Source organism: Sturnira hondurensis, unplaced genomic scaffold (genome assembly GCF_014824575.4).
Source record: "Sturnira hondurensis isolate 20B ecotype Veracruz unplaced genomic scaffold, ASM1482457v3 Scaffold0005252, whole genome shotgun sequence".
Lineage (NCBI taxonomy): Eukaryota > Metazoa > Chordata > Mammalia > Chiroptera > Phyllostomidae > Sturnira > Sturnira hondurensis.
Window position 1 is genome coordinate 3,829,527 of NW_028077883.1, and position 25,869 is coordinate 3,855,395.

The 25,869-nt window shown below is 39.5% G+C and overlaps 1 protein-coding gene across 8 annotated transcripts in view; it reads left to right on the forward strand.

Annotated features, from left to right (window-relative positions):
• The window catches only part of ICA1 (islet cell autoantigen 1), a 135,864-nt gene that overhangs the window by 10,531 nt on the left and 99,464 nt on the right, over positions 1-25,869 (forward strand). For 3 of the 8 annotated variants that reach the window (XM_037046397.1, XM_037046396.1, XM_037046404.1), the window contains exons 2-4: positions 14,026-14,121; positions 17,007-17,172; positions 20,997-21,069. In XM_037046397.1, the coding sequence (XP_036902292.1) occupies positions 14,105-14,121; positions 17,007-17,172; positions 20,997-21,069 (256 nt within the window). In that variant the 5' untranslated portion in view covers positions 14,026-14,104. Of the gene's footprint in view, positions 1-381; positions 401-14,025; positions 14,122-15,862; positions 15,953-17,006; positions 17,173-20,996; positions 21,070-25,869 lie in introns of those variants that run through there. The other 5 variants (XM_037046398.1, XM_037046400.1, XM_037046399.1 and 2 more) reach the window with 5 other exon arrangements.

Genomic DNA, 25,869 nt, shown 5'->3' on the forward strand with positions numbered 1-25,869 from the left:
TCTCCTCACCTCCCTGCCCTTTTTCATGTCCTCACCCCTCCTACCAGTCTGGATGAATGTGGTTTCTTTAAATCCTTGGTTGTCGGACTTCCGTACAGTTAAATTTTCTCACAGTTCTGGCCATTACGTCTTTTGAGATTTAGTTGTAATTCTCTCTGTAGTTGAGCAAGGAGGTGAGCATGTCTACCTATGCCTCCATTTTGATCAGATGTGTGGGTCAGGATTATTTTCTTAGTTTCCCTTTGAGATAGTTCATTACTGGAGTATCAAAATACAACTTGTTTTTAGATACTTATTTTGTATCCTGCTACTTCACTGAATTCATTGATCTGTCTTAATTGGTTTTTTTTTTTTTTTTGCAGAATCTTTAGAGTTGTCTATATACAGTATCATATCACCTGTAAGTAATGACAGTTTTACTTCCTTCTCTCCAATTTGGATGCCTTTTATTTCTTCTTCTTATCCAATTGCTATCTCTTGGATTTCCAGTACCACGTTGATAAGAGAGGTGAAAGCAGATATCCATGTCTTATTCCCAATCTTAAGGGAAACTCTTGTAGTTTTTGCCCATTGAATATAATGTTGACTGTACATTTGTCATGTGTGGCCTTTATTGCATTCAGATATGTTCCCTTTATTTCTACTTTGGTGAGAGATTTTATCATAAATGGGTGCTGGATTTTATCAAATGTTTTTCCTGCATCTGCTGACATGATCATATGGTTTTTATCCTTCATTTGTTTACGTGGTGTATATCATTTATTGGGTTGTGCATATTGTACGAACCTTCCATCCCTGGAATAAATCCTATTTGATCGAGGTGTATAATCTTTTTGATGTATTGCTGTATTTGGTTTATTAATATTTTGTGAAGATTTTAGCATCTATGTTCCTCAGGGATATTGGCCTACAGTTTTCTTTTTTTGTAGTGCCTTTATCTGATTTTGGAATTAGGGTAATGCTGGCCTCATACAATGAGCTTGGGAGTTTCCCCTCCTCTTGAATTTGTTATAATCATTTGAGAAGGATAGGTGTTAGTTCTTTCATTTTTTGGTAAAATTCACCTGAGACTCCATCCAGTCCAATACTTTTGTTTGTTGGGAGTTTTTTGAGTAGTGCTTCAATTTCACTAGTAGTATTCTGTCTATTCAGATTACATGATTTTTCCTGACTCACTTTTGGAAGATTTTATGTTTCTCAGAATTTATCCATTTCACCCAGATTGTCCAATTTATTGGCATATAGTCATTCATAACATTTTCTTACAATGCTTTGTATTTCTTTGATGTCAGTTGTTACTTCTCCTCTTTCATTTCAGATTTTATTTATTTGGGTCCTCTTGTTTCCTTGATGAGTCCAGTTAAGGATTTATCAATCTTGTTTGTCTTTTCAAAGAATCAGTTCTTGGTTTTATTGATCTTTTGTATTATTTTTTAGACTCTTTTGTTCATTCTGCTTTGCTCTTTATTACATCGTTCTTCCCACTTTGAGCTTTGTTGTTCTTTTTCCATTTAAGTATAAAATTAGATTGTTCATTTCCAATTTTTCTCGTTTCTTGAGATAGGCTTGTAATGCTATGAATTTCCCCTCTTAGGACTACTTTTGCTGTGTCCCATAAATTTTGGGTTTTTGAGTTCTCATTTTCATTTTTTTAAGGTATCTTGGTTTCTTCCTTGATCTCAGTGTTAACCCATTCCCTGTTTACTAACATGTTATTTAGTGTCTATGTCTTTGTGTGTTTTCCAGTTTTTTTCTTGTTATTAATTTCTACTTTCATGCCATTATGCTTGGAGAAAGTGCTTGATATGATTTCAGTCTTCTTAAACTTACTGAGACTTGTTTTGTCTCCTAACGTGATCTCTCCTAGAAAACATTCCACATACACTTGAAAAGAATGCATATTCTGCTGCTCTGGGCTGAAATGCTCTGAAGATATCATGTAAATCCATCTGATCTAGTGTATCATTTAAGGCCACTGTTTCCCTGTTGACTTTCTGTCTAGAACATCTGTCCATTGATGTCAATGGGGTGTTGAAATCCCCTAGTGTGACTATATTACTGTCACTCTCTTCCATTATATCCATCAAGATTTGCTTTATATATTTAGGTGCTCCTATGTTGTGTGCATAAATGTTTACAAGGATTATATCCTCTTGTTGGACCATTCCCTTTATCATTATGTAGTCTCCTTGTTTGTCTTTTACTATAGCCTTTGTTTTAAAGTTTATTTTGTTGGCCCTGGCTGGTGTGACTCACTAGATTAAGTGCCAGCTTGCAAACCAAGGGGTTACAGATTCCATTCCCAGTCTAAGGTACATGCTTGGATTGTGGGCCAGGTCTCTGGTGGGGGTCTCTGGTGGGGGAGGTGTGAGAGGCAACCACACATTGTTGTTTCTCTCCCTCTCTTTCTCACTCTCTTCCCCTCTCTCTAAAAATAAATAAATAAAACCTTTAAAAAAATAAAGTTAATTTTGTCAGATATAAATATTGCCACCCCAGCTTTTTTTCCTTTCTGTTCACACAAAATGGCATATAGATACATATTTTTATGTAGAAAATATGTAGGTATATATTTTATAGAGAGAAATGTAGATATATTCTTTTTCTTTTTAATATTTATTTATTTATCTTTAGAGGGGAAGGGAAGGAGAGAGGAAGAGAAACATCAATGTATGGTTGCTTCTTGTGCATCCCCTGCTGGGAACTGGCCCCTGCCTGGAACTGGCCTGCAACCCAGGCATGTGCCCTGACTGGGAATCGAACCGCCATCTTGTGGTTTGCAGGCCTGCGCTCAATCCACTGAGCTATGCCAGCCAGGGCCTGAAATGTAGATATATTCTTCTATAGAAAAAAGAGACAGGGAGAAGTGGAGGTAGGGAGGGAGAAAGATTATCCTCATCTTTTCCCATTTGATGGTCTTATAGTAGATGATTCATCTATTTCTCCTTCACATGAATCTAATTTGAAACAAATAGCACATTATACACATGAAAATGGACCATTTTAAAACAACTTACTATGAAAATATAGAGTACAGGCATTTTATAGGTCATTTGTAAAGGTTATATATATATATATATATGCATACACACTCACATATATATATAAAACGTTTGTGTATGTATATACATACATATGTATATATTTGAGATTTTATTTCTGCAACATTTCTGACAATAATTACCAGAATGCCTGGAAAGAAAGTACTGTTTAAAGGTATTTGCAGCTGTGCAGAATATTAGTGACCTCAGTTATAGAATTAATTTCAAGCTCTCTGTTGATTTGCTTAATGCTGTAGACCAAAGCTGCCCAATGAGAATATAACGGCAGTCACAGGTGTAATTTAAAGTATCCTGGTATGCACCATTAAAACACTAAAAAGGAACAGGTAGAATTGGGTAATATATCTTATTTAACCCAATATATTAAAAATATTTCAACATAAACTATAAAATACATATATAAATAAGTATAAAACAGACTATAAATATATATATACATAATATAGTAATATAGTTATATAAGATTTAAATATATAACTATATCAACAGAAAATACATATGATTTTTCTAAATATAAAATCAACGTAAAATGTAGATTAATGAGCTATATTTGGTGGGCAGTACTAAGTCTTCAAAACCCAGTGTATGTCATACATATAAACCGTGTCTGAATTCAGACTAGCCATGCGTCAGCTGCTCAGTAGCCACATGTGGCTGTTGGCTGCTGTATTGCACAGCACAGCCTGAGATTATTGGTTTCAGAAAAACATTTTAAGTTGGTGTCATTCTTTAAAGTAATGTTTATATAGCCTTCCAGATTTTATAATTGGATGCCAATTATAAAATGCAGTTTTGAAATACAACTTGATTTATTCCTATCATTTGATAATATTCTCTGCTGACAGTTGAAAGGTGTAATATTTCTTTACAGAAATTGATTGAGGACTTTGTCTAAATAGGCTGTTCCTTTTTGTCACCTTTGCAGTTAAGCTTTTAGAGAAAAAGCCACCATAAGTACTAGAGATTAAAATCCATATGCTAAATTCTAATGGACATTTGAAAACCAACCTAAATAAAAGTAAAGGTAAATATACTTTATACAGGAAGTTTTTTAAATTAATCTTTCTTCAGCAAAAATAACCTATTCTTTTTTTATGTCCAGTCTTCTAATCCATTTTATAGTATTTGCTCTTGTGGATGTCTTTGAGGTTTGTTGTTTTCACATGGGTTTTTTGTTTTGTTTTGTAGCAGAAATTCACTGTTGAATATTCTTTGTAAGCAGAGCTTTAGTTAAGAGAAAGAAGGACAAGCAAGACACAGACTATGTCCCTTGGGAGCCATCCTAGTTTTGTGGGGACATATTTTTTATTTATTTATCTTTAGAGGGGAAGGGAAGGAGAGAGGGAGAGAAACATCAGTGTATGGTTGCCTCTCATGTGTCCCCCACTGGGACCTGGCCCGCAACCCAGGCATGTGCCCCGACTGGGAATCGAACCGCGATCCTTTGATTCGCAGGCCCATGCTCAATCCACTGAGCTACACCAGCCAGGACTTGTGGGGACATATTTTTAACTAATATTAATGTTAAGGAGTAAGAACTTTTAGAGAATATCTTGGCTATTCCTTTTTAGTTTCTTCGAATCTGAGATGCTGTATTTGATATTTTCTTTTGAGAAACATCTCTTAGAAGAGAGAAAGAGACTGAGAAGAGTACCAGGTGTGATTAGTGTTTCTATCTCAGCGTTCCTCCTTATGAACTCGATCTTTAACCTGATCTTGGACACATTTTCTCCATTTTTGTAACCCCAATTTCTTCATCTTTAAAAAGATGTGTTCATCATCTCTAAACTTTCTTGTATATGTAAATGTTTCTAAAAGTAATTAAAATTAGCTTTGTAGTTTTTTGAGACTGAGGGTATTTTAGGTGTCAGCTAGCCTACTCTACTATTTGACAGAGCAGCAAAGGAAGGCCAGATAGGTGGAGTGACTTGGAGGAGGAAGCAGCTTATGGCATAGTCATGGGTTCTCCAGCTTTTATTTTATATTGAGCAGCATATTGAGAGACAAGGTATGTTGATGGCATTAAAAATAATTACTTTAGGCCCTGGCTGGTATAGCTCAAGGAATGGAGCGTGGGCTGAGAACCAAAGGGTCTCCAGTTTGGTTCCTAGTCAGGGCACATGCCTGGGTCGTGAGCCGGGTCCCCAGTAGAAGATGTGTGAGATGCAACCACACATTAATGTTTCTCTCCTTCTTTTTCTCCTTTCTTCCCCTCTCTCTAAAAGTAAATAACTAAAATCTTTAAAAAATAATTTACTTTAGGAATGTGATCGTAATAGGTTTAGGGCATCGTTAAGCTTAATATCTGTATAATACTTCAGCTATATCAGAATGTGAATGAAATGACCATTTAAAATTCAAATTTAAAAAATTACTTACATGTATAGGGTTTAAATACAAACTCTCTATCTTTTACCTGCCTTGAATAATATGGTTAGAATTCTGTTTCCTTCTTGTAAGACTTGCTGACTCACAGAATTAAGGCATGACTCACAAAATTAGAGCATGATCACGTTTCCCTTTTACTTGCGAATTTATGAAATGCCAAAAATCATTTGTGTAAGATACAAAACTCAACTAGAAACAGAATCCATTTAAAGTTACATGGAATGCTGAAGTAATCAGAGCCTTAAAGTCTGAAAGGAAAAGCGATGTGATATCTGAGAGAAGGAGAAAAAGTACAAGCGAATTAAAATTACATTACTTTAATGCTTAGCTTTTGACAGGATGGAAGATAGTTTAACTTCCCACCCTCCATAGCCATCTCTCTCTCTCTTACTCAGTTATGTGAACATGATCTGAGGAATCACTATTTTAAAAATAATAAGTATAGTTAACTATGTCTGGGAGATTGTTTCATCTTTTTCTGTTTCTGCTGAAACTGTTTTAATATTTATACTTCAAACATACTTACGGGAAATTATAAAAACCATTGTTGACAGAAGACAAAGTAACTAAATAAACCTCTGGAAAAAAGATGAAAACTACTTGGAGCAAAACAAATGTACAGACATTACGTTAAAACTCATTGCCTAGAACTACTGACAAATGTGTCTTCCCCCCGTAAGTGAGACAGTGGTCGAGAGTCGCAGATGCCTTGTGTCTGTATGGAAAGCCCTCCACAGACTGTGGTTGAATGAGTGAAAGCTTACCCAGGAGCCAGGCTGACTCTCCTTGTCTCACTCTACCTGGGGCACTCACCAGGGACCTAGGATAACAGAACAGGACACAAGCCCCAGGAGATGCTGCGCACTGTGGCTCTGGCCCTGGAGCTGACCCATTTAGTTCTCCGGGCCCATCAGGGGCCTCTCTCGGTCACAGGTCGATCCACTGTAAAAGGAGGGGGCTGTATTTGGTTGTCTCAGTTCCTCTGGGCTCTAAATTATATGAATCACATAGGTCTAAAACTGCTCCAGAGAAATAAACCCAGTGACAAAGCAAAATATTAAAAACTGGTGATGTTTCTAACTGAAGTGAATCTCTGTAATAGCAGAAACATGGAACCAACAGAAAATTATATAAATAAATATTATGCAATTGGAAGCTCAGTCTAAGAGATGTGCCACAGGCTTACGGATAGTCAAAGATGAACTCTCTAGACATTCACTGTATGTGAAGTAAACAACACTGAGTATCTACCTTCTGGTGGTCACAGAATATATTGAAATGCTGAAAGTGACAAAAGGTGACCTCAGTGATTGGCCCCTATGTCTCCCCACTCATATCATCTTTTATTAAGTTATGGGAATGCACATCTGTTTATGGTTGGTTGTACGTGCACACCATGCCATTCAGCCGTGGGAGAATTTGTTCATTGCTTTCCCTCTGCCTGGAATAACACTCCCACCACTGTTCCCCAACCACACACACATATGCACACACATGCACTCTTAACCATCACAGGGCCAGACTCTACTGATTCTTAGACACTCAGCCCCAAGGCCATGGAGCAAGCCAGCTCTGTGACCTCTCCTCTCAGTTTCCCTCACCCTGGGTGCCTTCTCCTGTCAGTGTTCCTTGCACATTACAGGTGACAAGTCACAGGTAACACTTAGCATTCCCTGACTTCAGGTTCTCCTTTTAATTTATACACAAACAGTCCCAAAAACCTGTGGCATAGAGTGATATATAATTTTCCTGAGGATTAATTTTAAACAGTTATTCTGTATTTTATCAAATATAAGACACCATTGCTCATGAGATCTTTTGCCATTTTATATTCCGTGAAAAAAAAATGACTGTGAAACAGTTGACAAGGTACCAACTGAAGTTCATATGCCAGGTTGAGCAGTGTCAGAACGTGAACAGATTTGCACCTTGTTCAGTGCCCTGTGGTGCCCTGAAGCTGGTGTTTGGGAATGAGAGATTTTATTATGAGGTGATTGAAATGTGCCACTTCACACCTATAATACTGTAAGCCTCTCTTGAAAAGGGTTTCGTTTTTTAAGATTTTATGTATTTATTTTTAGGGAGCAGGGAAGGGAGGGAGGAAGAGAGGAAGAGAAACATCGACATGTGGAAGAAACATTGATCAGTTGCCTCCTGTAGGTACCCTGGCCGGGGACCAAACACACAACCCAGGCATGTGCCCTTGCTGGGAATCCAACTGGCAACTGTTTGCTTTGCAGGACAGTGCCCAACCAACTGAGCTCCACCAGCCAGGACAAACATGTGTTTCTTATGGGAAAAACAGAGCCCACTTGCCAAAGAAAACTAGATGTGGTGTGGACAACAGAACTGAAGAGCTCCAAGCTAGTGACAAGTTTTAGTTAGAAAATAGACACTTTGGCCCTGGCGGGTGTAGCTCAGTGGATTGAGCACAGGCCTGCGAATCAGAGGATCGTGGTTCAATTCCCAGTTAGGGCACATGCCTGGGTTGCGGGCCAGTTCCCAGCAGGGGACGCATGAGAGGCAACCATACATTGATATTTCTCTCCCTCTCTCCTTCCCTTCCCCTCTAAAGATAAATAAATAAAATCTTTTATTAAAGAAAATAGACACTTTGAATAACTTAGAGAGGAAAATGACAAATTTGGCAGTGTCTCAGATCAGCAGTTCAAGAGAATGCACTTATGTTCAGTGCAGAGACAAGAAAAAGGGATCATGGACTCCGTTTCAGCTAGTCTTCCAACTAACAGAAACACTGCTCACTGGTGGGAGAGAAAAATCTACTGTTAAGGCTGGAAATATAATTAATTTAAACATAAAACTACCCAAGAAGAAACAGGATACAGAAAGTGTGGTCCAGGAGGAAACTTACTGAAATATTATTGTGGGTTGAGAGTTGTGATACGGTGAAATACAGCTACTGATCTTACCTTACTCTGAAGAAGGGTTGGCTTAAGAATTTTAGATTCTTTGCATAACCCAAATGCAATCAGAAGTGTCTTACACTAACTCCATAAACTCTTAGAAAAGGACATAACTGAACATAAAGTGAGTTCTGCTGAAGGCAGCCGATATGGACTGAAAATACTTCTCCATGTTCTATCTCCAGGGAGGAAAAGTCGACCTCAGGCTCTAAGGGAGCCAAGGACAGACTGACTTCTTTTCTTTCTCTGTAGCAATGTATCAAACTTTTTTTTTAAGATTTGCTTTAGCATTCTTTGAATCTAGCAGAATTGGGAAAGATTCTTTTGGAGGTATTTAGGAAAATCTTTGCTTATGTATTGGCCATCTGGTGTGTTCAGAATGGTTTTTTCACTGGCTATCGGAAATTAAAACAAGTCGAGCAGTTGTAGCCTGCCCACACAGGTGGATAAAATGATCATCCACAAATGAACAAACAAGTGTTGGCGAGCACGTGGAGAAAAGAGAAGGCTTGTGCACTGTTGGGAGGATTGTACATTGGTGCAGCCACTGTGGAAAAAAGTATGGAGGTTCCTAAAAATATTAAAAATAGAACTACCATATGACCCAGCAATCCCACTTATGGGTATTTATTTTAAAAACACTAATTTGAAAAGATACATACATTCTATGATCATTGGGTCATTCTTTACAACAGCCAAAATATGAAGCGCACTAGGCATCCATCTGCAGATAGTGAGATAAAGAAGAGGTGGTACATGCATACAACAGAATATTACTTGGCCATACAATCGAATGGACTCTTACCATTTGGACGGCATGGATTGTTCTAGAGGGTATTATGCTAAATGAAATAAGTCAGAGAAAGACAAACACCATATGGTATCAATCATATGTGGAATCTAAAACACAAAATGATTAAATAAAACAGAAACAAACTCGTAGATACTGAGAGCAGATGTATAGTTGCAAGGTGGGAGGGGGTTGGCCACCTGGCTAAAAAGGAAAGGGGATTAGGATGTGCAAAAGGGCCCTGGCTGGTGTAGCTCAGTGGACTGAGCACTGACCTGAGAGCCAAGGGCCCATTTGCTCAAGTTGCATATAATCCAGCACTTTATTCAAGACAAAATTCATTTCCAGAAAATTTTTTCTAGGCGCCATTTAGCTGTGGCACTCAGTCTGTAATGTGCTTTAAAGTCCCTTGCAATGGCAATTAGAAATGCAGGCTCCCAGACACATTCCCAGAGATTCCAGTTCAGTAGGTAAGGGGTGTGGCCCAGGAATCTGCACGCTGACATCCCAGAAGATTCCAGTGCAAGTGGCCTGGAAACAGTGCCTTGAGGAACAGTGCTCAGTGGCATCATAACCCAGGAGTGGTTTGGAAGTCCCGGTAGATGGGACAATTTGCTAAGTGATTTTATTATTTTACCACAGATAAATTGTTAAATACTTTAATGATCAAAGATTAATCAAAAAGTTGCAGCAAATACAATAGTCAACAGTTAAAAGGCAACTTACTAAATGGGACAAAATATTTTCAAACCATATATTAAATGAAAGGTTAATATCCAGAATATTCAGAACTCCTACAATGCAATAACAAGAAAATTACCCAATTAGAACATAGGCAAAGGACTTGATTAGACATTTTTTCAAAGAAAATATGCAAATGGAAAATAAGCACATGAAAAGATGTTCACCTTATTAACGCTCAGGGTAATGCAAAATCAAAACCACAATGACATATCACCTCACGCCCATTAGGATGACTGCTATAAAAAAATTCCAGAAAATAACATGTGTTGGTGAAGATGTGAAGAAATCAAAACCCTTGAAGCACTGTTGGTGGGAATATAAAACAGTGCAGTCACTGTGAAAAAAGTATGAAGGTTTCTCACAAAATAAAAAATAGAGTTACCATATGATCTAGCAATTCCACTTCTGGGGATAATACCCTACAAAATAAAAACAGAATCTTGAAGAGATATTTTTCATTTATGTTTATTGCATTATTATTCACAAAGGCCAAGATGTATAAGCAATCTAAATGTCCATCAATGGAAGAATGGATTGAAAAAATGTGCTACATACATGTACAATGGAATATCATTCAGCCTTAAAAAAGACAGAAAACCTGTCCTATGTTACAGTGTGCACAAACCTTGAGGTCATTGTTCTAAGGGAAATAAACTAATCACAAGACAAATGATGCATGATTCCCCTTACATGAAGTATCTAAGGTAGTCAAACTCAGAAAGAGGAAGTAAAATGGTAGTTGCTAGGGGTTGGGGGAAGAGGAAACAGGAAATTGTTCAGTGGGTCTAAAGTTTCAGTCATGCAAGATGAATACGTTCTGGAGGTCTGTTGTACAACAGTGTTAAAGATAAAGTACTATACTATACACTTAAAAATTGTTAAGAGAATAAATATGTTAATTTTTTTACCACAGTAAAAACATTCATCAGAAAGTACAAATAATCCTGGACTTCTGGCCAAAATGGAAGCATAGGGAGATTCATTTCACCTCTTCCCATAACCAAAAAAAGGACAACAACAAATTTAAAAACAAAAAATAACCAGAACTTCCAGAAAATCAAGCTGTATGGAAATCTGACAACCAAGAACTTAAAGAAACATTCATCCAGACAAATAAAAGGGGTGGAGATGGGCAGCCAGGTGGAGGGGATGTGCAGCAAGGCAGCAACTAGAGGACCAAGCAGGTGAGGTGGCAGCTGGCAGACTAGGCAAGGTGGCGGCTGGGGGACCAGGCAGTCCCACATTTATATGCAGATAAACTGGGGGGAACAACTAGGGAGCGAGACAGACTGTGCATCCCAGGGTTGCAGTGGCAAGAGAAACTCCAAGCCTCACAGGAAAGTCCATTGGAAAGACTCAAAGGGTCCTAGAATGTACACAAACCCACCTCTTAAGGAATCAGCACCAGAAGGGCCCAATTTGCTTGGGGGAAGTAGGGAAAGTGACTGAAAGCCAGCAGATAGCCAAGCAAGTGGCATTGTTCTCCCTCGGGCCCCTCCCCCCAACACACAGCACCACAATGCAGCTACGTGGGTTGCCCCGCTCTGGTGAATACCTAAGGCTCCGCAATGTAGTAGCTGTGCCAAGACAAAAAAAATATATGGACCAAATGAAAGAACAGACCAAAGCTCCAAAAGACAGAACTAAGAAATGAAGAGATAGCCAACCTATTAAATGCACAGTTCAAAACACTGGTAGTCAGGATGCTCACAGAATTGGTTGAGTTTGGTCACAAAATAGAGGAAAAAGTGAAAGTATGAAAAATGGAATAAAGGAAAATGTACAGGAAACCAATAGTGATGAGAAAGGAACTGGAGGTTAAATCAATGGTTTGGAGCAGAAGAAAGAAAGAAACATTCAACCAGAACAGAATGAAGAAACAAGAATTCAAAAAAATGAGGAGAGGCTTAGGACGCTCCAGGACAACTTTAAGCACTCCAACATTTGAATCATAGGGGTGCTAGGAGAAGAGGAAGAACAAGAAATGGAAAACATATTTGAAAAAAATAATGAAGGAAAATTTCCCCAACCTGGCAAAGGAAATAGACTTCCAAGAAGTCCAGGAAGATTAGAGAGTCCCAAAGAGGTTGGACCCAAGGAAGCACACACCAAGGCACATCATAATTACACAAGATTAAAGATAAGGAGAGAATCTTAAATGCAGCATGCGAAAAGGAAACAGTTACCTACAAAGGAGTTCCCATAGATTAACAGCTGATTTTTCAAAAGAAACCTTGCAGGCAAGAAGGGTCTGGAAAGAAGCATTCAAAGTCACAAAAGACAAAGACCTACATTTAAGATGACTCTATCCAGCAAACCTATCATTGAAAATGGAAGGGCAGATAAGGGCTTGCCAGGTAAGGTCAAGTTCAAGGAGTTCATCATTATCAAGTGCTTATTATATGAAATGTTAAAGGGACTTATGTAAGAAAAAGAAGATCAAAACTATGAATAGCAAAATGGCAACAAACTCACAACTATCAATAACTGAACCTAAAAAAAAAGCAAACAACTAGAATAGGAACAAAATCACAGAAATAGAGATCATCTGAAGAGTTATCAGTGGGATGGGAGGGAAGAAGGTACAGGGAATAAGAAGCATAAATAGTAGGTACAAAGTAGGCAGGAGGATGTTAAGAATGGTGTGGGAAATGGAGAAGACAAAAAACTTATATGTATGACCCATAGACATGACCTAAGAGGGCAGAGGGAAATGCTGGTGGGAGGGATGGTACAGTATGGAGGAGAATAAAAGTAGGAGAACTGTAATAGCATAATCAATAAAATATATGTTTTAAAAAAGAATGTACTAACTATCCTAATAGTTCCTGGTGACGTCAAACTCAAGAGTATAATAATTTCATTTCCTTGAACAATATCTTTTTATGAAAAATTTTGTTGGAAATTTTGAGCTAAGTAAAGCAAATGTGTACTTGCTGTGAAGCTGTGTGGGTGGTTGGTGGCCTCCCATGATTTACTGAGCAGAGGACAAGGCTTACTCATCATGAATGTCATTTCCAAAGCAAATGGTCCAAAAACCTGGATGCTCTCCAGGAGGAGAGATGATGATTACGGGATGCTGTCATTCCAGCGGTGTCTGGACACTCTAAGAAAGAAGCCTGGAATTTCAACACCTTAATATAGTTCCCTTAACACACTTTTGAAAGCTGGGGAAACTTTCATCATTTTAGGGGTACTAGTTGCCAGGACCCTTTCTAAGGCAAAAGGAGATGATTGCATTGATTTTGCCAGAGTAGCCAGAAGCATTCGCGCTGGCAGCCAGCACTCTGTGTCTGGCCAGAGGCCATCTCTTTAAGTAGTGAGCTCACCACTCTTTCCAGTGAAGAGTGTGGCATGGAAGTGTGGCTGGGTTTGGGTGGTTCTGCCCCTCCCTCTTGACTGGCTAGCAGCTTCTGTGAATGGAGCAAATGGAGCCAGAGGCAGAGACATCAAGTGACTCCCATATGTACGGATGAGATGAAAATAAAATGTTAGGCTGATAAAAACCAAAATAAACGCATTTTCCTCCTTTTTACCCATTCTTAGTATCTCACTGTAGCCAATCAACTCTTTTTCTGTTTTTGCAGTGCGCTGGCTCATTTTTTAGATTTACTGCTTATGAAATATGTCAAATCTCTAAAGCATAGCAATGCAATGCACTCACTGCCTAACTGAACAGAGAGAACACTGTAGGTACAGTTGAAGTCCCTGCACACACCTCTCAGATACTACTCCCGCCCCCCACCGCAGTGGTAACTTATCTGGAATTTGGTGTTCATCATTCCTAGGCAATTCTTTACACCTTCACTACATAATATTTCTATACTTTAATATATATAGCATTGCTCTGTCTGTTATGGTATCATTTTATATAGTCTTCTACAACCTTTCTTTTTCATTCAACCTGCTTGTTCATTTCTTACATTTCATTTGGGATATTTCTCACAGTGTTACTTAGCTAAACTATTCTTGACACCAGTGTGCAGTGTTATTGTATAGTAGTGTTGGGTCCCTAGAATAGGATTAGAAATGCCCTAGATTGGGATTTCTATGTGCCCAATTAACCCACCATTGTAACATAGTGTGTGACTGTTACATGTATGTGTTTTTATTTCAGGTTATAATATAGCTTATCGCCTCATGCTTTTTCCCTGCCCCTTCTCCCCAAGTCATCAATAGAAAAAGAAGAAGAAAACATGTCAGGACACAAATGGTAAGAAATTTGGTATTTTTTCTGAATTGGGGGAGGCTAATCAAAGCAGAAAGCATGCAGTATATATTCAATAAATGTCTGTTGAATGGAAAAATCAAGAGTCACATTGGCAATGAATAACCTGTTAGTCCCTATTTAATGTTGCATATAGTCAAGTTCAATATCCCTATTAAATGTAATATGGAAACAAAGTATCCCAAAATGTAAGTTTTTATCTAATGAGTATTCTCTAAGAAATTTATTTTTATCTGACTTTTCTCTTAAAAAGCAGATGTTGGCCTTTCTTACCACCATTTCTTTAAATATAGTGAGTTGATACAATTTTATCACTATCTTATTTAAATTTATAATATTCGAATTATATTAAGATAATTTTATGTAGGGAAGTGATAAAATAATGAATGAACACAAACTCAGACTCATTAATTTATAGTCATGACTTGTTGAGCCCTAGCTGTTGTAGCTCAGTGGATTGAGTGGTTGCCTGTGAACCAAAGGGTTACTGGTTCGATTCCCCATCTAGGACATATGCCTGGGTTGCAGGCCAGGGCCCTAGTAAGGGGTACATGAGAGGCAACCACACATTGATGTTTCTCTTTCTCTCTCGCTTCCCCTCTCTAAAATAAATAAACTCTTTAAAAAAGAGCCAATCACTGTTGAGATTAATGATGATGAATAAAGCACATGTGGTAATCATATGGCAATGTTAGCACCGACGTGTATGTGCTTATAACACATCTAAGCAGCATGGTTAACATCTTATAAATTCCAGATCCGTTTCAAGCAATGGTTCTGAACCCTTTCGAACTTTTATCCCATCAGGAAAGCAGATCTTTGTCACATTTTATTGCCTTTAATTTGTACCGTGAAAAGCATGGTACATATTTTTATTATCAAATGCACAATTAATTATGACAAAGAATATACTTTTTAATCCCTCCTCTCTCAGTAGAGAGTTTTAAAAGGTAATTAATAAATAGCTAAGGGATTTAGTTTCCCTGAACATCGACATTTGACAGTTTTCTAACTAAGGGTTGTCATACTGTTTTTTTTAAATTATTCCATCTTGCCTCATTAAGACAGGGGGGTGGTTGCATTCTGTGACCCTCCTCATGGCTGTCATATCAGCAGCGGCTCTGGGAAGTAGGTAGTCACTTGTGTATGACGGATCGGAGAGCCCAAGAAGTGGGCTGTTCTCCAGTCTTTTTCTCACTTACTCTGCCACTTCGTTGTGTGCTGCTGAAATACAAAGGCTGCAGAACCCTTGTCCAGAGCCCTGGATTGGGATTCGAGGGCCTGAATTTTAATCCTGTGTGACTCTAAACAAGAGTCTTAACCTTTTCAAACCTAAGTTTTCTCATTTGTTGAAATACCAAGGGTGGGACTGAGGCATTCATTTTTGCTAGATTTCTGAAATCCCTTTTGTTTTTTTCCAAAAGCAAATTTTTTCTGTTAATCCGTGACCTTCAGAAGAAAATAAAAAGATAACAATACAAAGAAGTCCACTTAATTCCCCTGAAATTACCCGAGTTTGGGGATTGGAGCATATCCTTCCAGTCTATTAATATACAATCTCTAGAGAGAGATTATCTTTTACATAAAAATTATGGATATTTTCATCTTATTTTTTATTATATAAGTTCTTACTAGAACTTCTAAATAATGCAGAAACCATGAAAGTCTCTCCAATTCTATTTCTCTCTTCCAAAGATAACTGTGGCTAAGAAAGTCATCTGAAATCCCTCATGACTTTTTAAGAATAAAAATGGGAATTGAAAACTGTCAATGTTATCTGAAAGGAGGTTAGCAGTCATCAGGTTTGGAGTCACAGGTATGCTGACATGGCAGTATAAAGCAACTCATGGCTTGGGACTCAGGCCTGGCACACCTTGAGTGGCAGTAGCTTGGGTGGCACATGACATGTGTCTGTGCAGGACCGGCGTGCGGGCCTCTGGAGCAGGAATCTAGGTGGGAGGAGGGTTGTAGACAATAAGGGGCAGGATGGAGCGCCAATGGCAGACTTCCTGCAAGCCAGTATTTGAGGTACTCTGGTCACTTTACAGAATTCCATTTCATTCTCAATCTTTTTCTAATTTCTTCTTATATACTTTTTGATTTGATCTTCACTATGTTCTTCCTGAAGAATGTAAAGTATTCAAAGCATTTATATTTAAGAAATTAAAGTTTTAATGTCAGAAATCTATAACAGATTTTTTAAATGTTTTTAAAGTTTATTCGGCTCGGTAAGAAGTCTACCCTCTTAACAATTTTTTAAGTGTGCAATGCAGTGTTGTTAACTCTAGGCACTATATCTCAGGAATTTGTTTGTCAGGCATAATCGAAACTTTATGGCCATTGATGGGCATTTTCCCATTTCCCCCTCACCCACCCAGCCCCTGGTCGCCAGCAGTCTACACTCTGATTCTACGAGCTTGACTATTTTTAGGTAGTTCTGTGACACATTTGAAGGGTGCTGTTTTTCAGCCCTTTATCTCGGCTTTTCTGCCATTACTTCAGGGGTGGAGAGACCACTGGTGTCTGGCTTTGTCTCTGGCTCACTGGTGACTTGAGCCAGTCACCCTGCCTGGTGGGGCCTCCCTTTCCCCACTTCTAAAAGGGGAGTGTCCTACCTGTTGATATCTAAACTCTCTTCAAGGTTGAGTTTCTTCATTTCCTGAAAACGTTGTTTTATTTCTTCATTAACTTTTAAGGTTTAGGGGTCAGAGTCAATTAGCTTTTTTTGGTGCAATAACCACAAAAGAAAGTATTTATATGTTGATTAATGTTGTAAACGTGTAATATAATGTTTAGGTAAGTTTGTTCGCACTGGAATATCGCAGCCGTTGTGAAAGTCACGAATAAAATAGCTCTTCAAATATTTTCAGCAGCTATCCCTGGGACTTACAGGATCGGTATGCTCAGGATAAGTCCGTTGTGAATAAGATGCAGCAGAAATACTGGGAAACGAAGCAGGCCTTCATCAAAGCCACCGGGAAGAAGGAAGATGAGCACGTTGTGGCCTCTGATGCAGACCTGGATGCTAAGCTAGAGGTGAGCCCCCAGTTTCCCTCTGTCCCCTCACAGCCACCTTGCTGGGGTCATGGACCTGGAGCAGACTCAGCTGGGCAGGCCTAGGAGGGCTTTATATCTGGAAATTGATTGTGAAAACCCAGTTCATGAGGAAAATCTAGGATCAGATCATTTCAATCCCAGTCTATATGTATATATATATATGTGTATATATATTTAAACCTAAAAATTCTCCTTTAACTATCCATATGTGTCCATTAATTTTTTTTTGTTTTTTGCACTTAGTTGAAATGCATGGCTTGTGGTCAGTTCTCAGTAAATGTTGAAAAACATGAGCGCAATTAACCACCGCTAGTGATATCAACACTAGGGTCCGGCAAATGTTTACATTTAAAAAAAAAAAAAACAAAACAAAAAAAAACCACAATATGCTATTATCTCACATCTGTTAGAATGGCCATTATTAAAAAGAAAAATCATAACAAGAGTTGGTGAGGATGTGGAGAAAAGGGAACTTTTGTGCACTGTTGATAAAAATGTAAGTTGGCGCAGCCANCAGTTTCCCTCTGTCCCCTCATAGCCACCTTGCTGGGGTCATGGACCTGGAGCAGACTCAGCTGGGCAGGCCTAGGAGGGCTTTATATCTGGAAATTGATTGTGAATACCCAGTTCATGAGGAAAATCTAGGATCAGATCATTTCAATCCCAGTCTATATGTATATATATATGTGTATATATATGTAAACCTAAAAATTCTCCTTTAACTATCCATATGTGTCCATTAATTTTTTTTTTGTTTTATGCACTTAGTTGAAATGCATGGCTTGTGGTCAGTTCTCAGTAAATGTTGAAAAACATGAGTGCAATTAACCACCACTAGTGATATCAACACTAGGGTCCGGCAAATGTTTACATTTAGAAAAAGAAAAAAGGATGACAGCACGAGATCCTGGAAAGTGGAGTCTCGTAAGCTTGGTGCTCCCCCCTGGAAAATTCTAGAATGAATTAACTAAGCAGATACTTAGTTAGACTAGTTAATAATCCAGTAAGCTGAATTCGTATCTGGCTGACCCTGGAATACCAATATAACTGGTAGAAGGTCCACTAATCCTGTGTCTTCCTAGATATTCTGCCAATAGTTTAGATTAAAATTATAAAGCTTACCTCTGAGAATGACAGGGCCCTGAGAGGAAAAAGATGCTATAGGAACTGAAAAGAATTCAATATGATCTCCTGGTTTAATATATGAGCTAAAATTAATGAGCCAAACATGTAATGAGACTGAAACAAAACTAAAAAAAACCTGTATAATTTCTGGAAGCTTTCTGAGAAGGGTGGCCGGGATGGTGGAACCCGTGGCTGGATTGCAACAGAGAGAGGTTTAGGGGGAGACAGGTTGGTTGTCAGTTGTGCAGGAAGCTCTGTCACGTGGAGGGAGGTAATTCATCTTGCGCATCTGAGGGGAGAAGCAGACTCAGGGCCACCACCCATGGTGCTCATCTCTCATGACACTGTCTCGTGTTGGTTGTTTGCCTCTCCTTCCTCCACCAGAAGGTCAAATTCCGTGTCAGCCTCTTCACTATTTTATCTTCAGCCAGTCACCCAGTACACATTCCCAAACTCTTAACCAAACAAGTGTACATGTTAATGCAATTAACATTAGTCCCCAGCTGCCCCCCTGTCTCTAGAATTGTCCAAACAGAAGCTGGGTGTTTGACAGGGAAGTTCTAATGGCGATTGCTCCAGTAGAGAAAAGTACCACCCGAAGGCATCTATTTAGATTTTCATATTCTAAATATAGTTGAAATGATTGTAAGTCGCTTTTGCTTTTCACATCTTGCAGCTTTATGTTTCTCTTAACACCCTAGTAAATACAAGCCTCATTCAAAAAGGAATGTCATGTGTTAATTATTAGTATGTTAAACACAATACAGCAATTTTACATTTATATTTAGACTCTTGTACCAGCAATTTTACTGAATCAACTATAGTTTAATCAAAACAGCTGCCGTCCTAGATGCAGAACATCCAAAGAACTTAGCTGTGACTAATAATTGTACACATGGTAGAGGTTTCTGTTGCAGAAATGTTAATACTGATGTCGATATTTATAGAGAGACTGGATTCCATCAATCAAACATATGAAAACAGTGTGCAGACCAGTTTGATGTGGTTTTACACTGTTATCCACACAAGGCAAGCCTATAAAATAAGAATTTGTATTCTGTGGGCACAGAAAGCTATGCGCCGAGCTAAAATAATGGTTGGATTGATTTCATTACACACTTTTGGGAAGTCAGTGTAGAAATGTTGCACTGAGTTTAAGGGTTTGTCCAAATTTCTTGTTAATAAAATAATTTTCTCAAAAATAGCTCTTAAGTACAAGCACAAGCAAAACTAACCCGACTAGCAAGACTTAGTTAAATTAAGTCTTTTAGGTGCCACAGCAGAGGAGACGGGCCAGGTAGTGGAAAGGTTTCTTATCTTATTTTGGGTGTGGTTACCAGAGTGCGCAAAGGTGTCAAACTCACAGAACTAACACTGCAGAGCTGTGCCTTCTATTGCATTTAATCTGTACCTCAGTTTTTAAAAAGCGAGCAGTAACAACAGATGAGATCCTGAACACGTTTTTTGAGTTTCCTTGTGTTGGTGGTTTCTGACCCAGAATACTGATATCAAGCGTTTGTGATGGGACAGATTCAGACTGCTGATTTCCTATTCTGTTTTATGGTAAATGAGTGTTTTTATTTTCCTTTTCCAAACTGGTAGAGTTTGTATTATAATGAAGTGACATTTACTAGAGTTTATATGCTTTGTGTCCAAGTTTTATCACAGGAAGCACTCCTGGGAATAGTTTTAGTTTTTTAAGTATAGATGTAAGCCTCCCTTTATATTCATTTGCTCATATGTATTATGAAGCAGATCATCTCTTTTGACCTAAGTAGTGAAGTGCTTTCTAACACCAGGACGCGGCTGCTACGTCACCTCGGAGGGAGAGAAAGGAAGCCTTTTGCCTTGGCAGGTTGGGTAACTCCTCAGAGGCAGAATGTTGGCTTCCAGGTTTCCTAATTGAAGCCAGCCCTGGCCTCTGAGCTGGTGGGGAAAGTATGAAGTACCTATTCTGTCTTTTCTTGAGATGCAGTTTCTGATGCAAAGACCAGGTCCACCATGAGTTAAAAGTACAGCCTGCCTGCTTTGCCCTTAATTCCCTCTGTTACGGCTGTAGCATGACATTCAGTTTCTTCTCTGTGTACTTTATGAAATCATTGGAAAAATAAGGAGTAATGGGGCTGCTAGGTGAACTCCGTTTTACCAGATGTCTTCTAAACAGACAAACATTCAGCTGATTGATTTTCGTTTGCTTTTTATGGAGTTGTTTTAGCATGCCCTAAAAGACATTAGGATCACAAACTAATTTCATGTTTTAAATATGATACTTAATTGACAGATTCTCCATTAAAAAAAGAAGACGGCAAATGGTAGAAGAAATAAATTAGATTATGAATGAATATTGGGTCTCTGGTTTACCAAGTCCTCTCATTGGGCCCTTCACTTAGGATTTCTGTTTTTCAGCTATTATTTGAATTGTCTGGAGGAAATCATTGCTCTGCAGATCTTAATTTAGATCGCAGGGATGATGAATTCCAATAAATACAGGGCACTACAAGAACGTATTAGAAGGCTTTGCTCACAGTTCCTGCGTAGTACACCACAAAACACCAAGCATGCTTAGCATGCGATCTTGTTTTTAGTGGGCAAATCAAACACTACTGTTACGTTCAGTGTACTTATTTATTTCACTTCTGCCTATTTCACTTAGCAGTTTGTTTGTATTTTTATTACAGCTGTTTCACTCAATTCAGAGAACCTGTTTGGACTTGTCTAAAGCAATTGTACTCTATCAAAAGAGAATATGTTGTAAGTATACCATAAGTATGAATATTGATCAGTTAGTAAGAAATCGGGTATTTTGCCTCACTGTGTCATTACATGTGTTTAGGAAGTAAGACAAAGAAACTGCTAGTTAGGAGTGTCTGTCTTTGCTCTGTCAGTGGTGGGGAGGAGGATCTTGAATAAATTTTTTCAGAAATCCTTTACATAGGCCATTTATCTTTCAAGGCAAGTCCTGTAATGGAAGAACTTTGTATTGGGTCTCCCCTGATTAAGTACGTGCATTTATTTTTCTAACTCTAAAAAAGTTTTCTCAATTTTGATATTTGGAGATTTTTTTTAAAAAAAGTTTTAACTGGCCCTGGCTGGTGTAGCTCAGTGGATTGAGCGTGGGCCTGCGAACCAGAGGATCGCGGTTCAATTCCCAGTCAGGGCACATGCCTGGGTTGCAGGCCAGTTCCCTGCAGGCCAGTTTCCAGCAGGGGATGCGCCAAAGGCAACCGTACATTGATGTTTCTCTCCCTCTCTCCTTCCCCTCTAAAAATAAATAAAAAAATAAAATCTTAAAAAAAATAGACATTTGTTTTAAAAAAAAAAAGTTTTAATTGCCCCAGCTCTCTTCTAGCTCTTTCTAAAATGGCCAAAGGGGGGGAGAAGGTGCATATGGTTAATTCATGGACAGTGTTGTAGGGTTAGCCCTTCCTCGACATTTTTCTGTTGCACGTTGGGTTATTAGGGAAGAAGGCTTTTCTATGGTGATCCTGTCTTCAAATTATTACCAACAAAGTTCTCTCTGAAGTGCTAAATATCAAGTGGTACCTTAGTCTGGGTTGTTTTTTTTGCTTTGTTTTGGCTTGGGTTTTTTTGTAGATGATTTAATAACACAGTTTCTATATTTCTGATACTAAATGGGAAGGTTTTTGTGTCTGACTGCTGCCAGACCCCTTTCCAACAATCACGAATTAATAGTCGGTCACTTTCCTTCATTAGTAATCTTTCAGTAAGACTATTTGAGGATAAGCACAAAATCCTAGGACTGACAGGCAGAATTCTGTAGATTGTCTGTATTGGCATTTACTAAGTGTTGGAGCTAAGACTGTTCAGAGCTGTAACTCCGTAGCCTTGAGCAGCAAGGAAGTCAAGGTTTGTGAGGCACACGCCACCGGCCCCCCCCACACACATACTTCTGTGTCTACATCCCGTCAGTCTCAGTGACAGGTCCATTTTGTCACCTCAACAGCCTTCAGATTCTCCTTCCCATCTGCATCCTCACTGCCCCCATCCTAGCCCAGGCCACCACCATCGCTCTCTCCGTGAGCTGCATCGCCTTCCTCACTGGCGTCTCCACCTGCAGCCCTGCCCCCTCTGGTCCTTGGTCTCCACTGCAGTCAGAGACCGGTGGGGTTGCTCTCCTCGAGCTTCTAGGGGTCAGAGCTGGATGGACAGTGTGAGCAACAAAATAAATAGTGACTGTAGTGGATTATTATAACCCATAAAGTAAAATGAGTATCCGTAAAGTCTAAGTGTAAATAAACAAATGAGGAGGAGAGATAGCTCTTCCTGATAAAATAACCCCAATTAATAAATACGGAAAGAAGGAGGGAGCCACAAAATCATCATGAGTCAATCTCCACAGTGAGAATTGGGACAGCATGCACTGGAAGATGGTATAATTGTGAACGGAAATCTGAGGAGAAACTGGATGTTCATGTAGTCTGTGTATTCCCCCCAAGAGTTTAATATTTATAAAAGGGGAAAACCATAAATTTCAGTAAGAAACCCAGTAGACAGCACGTGAAGAAGTGACCGAGCTGAGCCTCACCAGCGAAGATGCGCGTTGATGGCTGGCAGCCCCGACCCCACGCCCTTCACCTGTGTGGCTCGTTGCCTACACACCTGTAACCCAGTCTGAGCTGAGAAATTGGACAAAGGCTTATTGAGGGAGATTCTGCACGATACCTGACAGGTACTTTTAAAGGGCGCCCAAGTCATGAACGACAGGGAAGAGAATTGTCACAGGTTGGAGGAGCCTAAGGAGACTTGACATCTCGGCGCCACGTGGGACCCAGGACTGGATCCTGGATCAGAGAAATGACATTATTGGGGACACTAGGGAGGTGCAGGTCGGGCCACAGTTTGGCCGGCAGCCTGGCCCGAGATTTCTTTCCTTGTTGCAATCCTTGCACCGCCTGCTGTCAGGTACTGACATAGGGGAAGAGGACGAAGGGGGTCAGGAACTCTGCAGTCCACTTAGAGTTTTTCGATAAGCCCCAAATTATTTCAAAATTAAAAGTTTTTAAAAATGCCCATTGAAACATACTGTTTCTCTGTTGAGAAGCCCCCAGTAGCAGTTACAATAAGATCCAAACTTCACACCATGGCTTATAAATTCTTATGTGATCGGCCCAACTCACCCCTCCAGCCACTTTTGTCCTTACCCCACCGTGGGACCTGAGGTCTTTTGCCCTCCCTGTTTCCTCACCAAGGACTGTCCCTGCCCTGATGTCTCAAAAGTGGCCCCTTCCTGTCAGTCGGAGCCCATCTTCCTGGTCACCTGCTCCGATACGCCTTTCTGGACCACCAGTCAAAAGCATCTACTAACTCCGTTTACTCTCTGATATTGAATTTGTGATTACGTACTTTTAAAATTTTCTATCTCCTGCTTCTTGAATGTAAGCTTCATCAGAGCAGGTACCTCACACCTATAAATTAATTCACTCTCTGCTGAGTGAATTAATGCTGCCTAGCTGATAGCTTTTACAGTTTTTTGGTTGACTTTTGGGGGCACATCTGAAAATCTGATCTGCAATTAAATATGAATAGGTTTCAATTTATCTCTGAATTGTTAAATGCCAATAAAGTAAAAACTTATCAGTGTAAATTTGGGAGTTATGTATTGCCTTAGAAGAATTTTAAACATCTATCAATTAATTTCAGTATTTTATTTTTTAAATTAACATTAAGAAGTGAACGTCTCAGAAGATGAGGGCCACCACTAAGCCATCGGCTCAGACCCTCCCCATCGCCCTCTGAGCAGCAGCACTACCAAGTCATCGGACTCTAGCTCTGGAACTGAGACCTGTTTACTCCCCCACCCCCGCCCAAGTTCAATCCTCAAGTGCACCAAGTGATCAAAAACAATTTTTCAAGTACTTCAACCTACTTAGGCTTATTTAGGAAAGAGTGCATTTCACGTAATTATTCAGGTTCCGTGAATTGGTTTCCTCCTAGCCTCAAGTTGAATGTGTTTGTTTCTGGGTGACTTGAGGCTTCAAGGGAAAGAAGGCAACAGTAGCCTTGTGCTGTTTTGAACAAAAATGTGAACTTGCTGTCTGTAGGACCGATTCACTGTGGGACTGAGTGAGTCTCCCACTAGTAAGTGAAGAGAAGAGAAATGGAATGGATTATTAAGAAATACTTCTTATAATTATAGGAGCTTTTTAAAGCTACATAGAACCATGGCACAAACATCAAATAAGCATTTAAAGTGACAAAAAGTGCACAGGGATAACAATGGGAAAGTTACAATTAATTCAGTGTCGCAAGCATTTGCCTGGGGAATCTATGGTCTGCACGAGGCCCTGTCCTGAGAAAGCTTACAGTCTTGGTGGAAATACTCTAGTATCGGATGCTCAGAGGACACTGCTGTCACACAGAAATAGGGACAAACTACCTGACAGAGGAAGTAGCCATTGAACTGGACTCTGACCAATGAACTTGATTTTGAGAGACAGAAGAGGAAGGCGCACTGTCAGTCGTTCATCTCTGAGGAAGGATGGATTCTGAAAGCCTCTTCTCCTCTGGAATGTGCAGCGTGAACCATGGTCACAGATTAATAAGGGAGAAGTAGAGAGTTTAACCTTCACCCTTGGATTTGTGGTTCCTGGCTAACATTCTATAGCTGTTGTTGGAGAGGTTGTATGAAGAACAGGGTGCATTCTCAGAAAAGCCTGGATGGTTCATGAAAACAAACAAGAACAAACATTTAAAAAATAGTTTTAGGGCTGGCCAGTGCAGCTCAGTTGTATAGAGCATCATCCTATGAACTGAAAAGTCACGGGTTTGATTCCCGGGCAGGGCACATACCTAGATTGCAAGTTTGGTCCCCTGTGGGGGTGTGTATGAGAGCCAACCAATCAATCGATGTGTCCCTCCCACATCAATATTTCTCTCCTCCCTTCCTTCCCCCTCTCTAAAAAAATAATAAATTTTAAAAAGCAATTTTATAGACACATGATGTATAAACGCAACACAGAAGTGTGAAGTAAAAGTAGTGATATTCTGAGTAGGTCTATAGCAAACCCTGTGTTTAGAAAAAAATACCACATTCCAGGAAGCTCAGTGTCACCCCTTGCTCAGCCATCGGTGACTGTGCCCTCAGGATGAGCAGTTGCATCTGATGAAGCCATCTCTTTTATGGGGGAAAGGAGCATTTTGCTGTTGTAAGTAATGATGGTGTGATTATCTCTGCATACATTATCTCTCCATTCTGTGCTCCTGTTGCTACTTCCTGAGGATGTATTTCTAACAGAAGTGCAATGTCAAAGACACATTTGTACTTACTACCAGATCAGTCTGCAGAAAGCCTGCACCAGTCACTGTCTCACCAATAGTGCCACCTGAGGGTGTCTTTAAAAATTAGAGCCAACAGCCCTGGCTGGTTTGACTCAGTGGATTGAGTGCTGACCTGTGAACCAAAGAGTCACCAGGTCAATTCCCAGTCAGGGCACATGCCTGGGTTTTGGGCCAGGTCCCCAGTAGGGGGCATGGGAGAGGCAACCACGCATTGATGTTTCCCTCCCTCTCTGCCTCTCTCCCTTCCCCTCT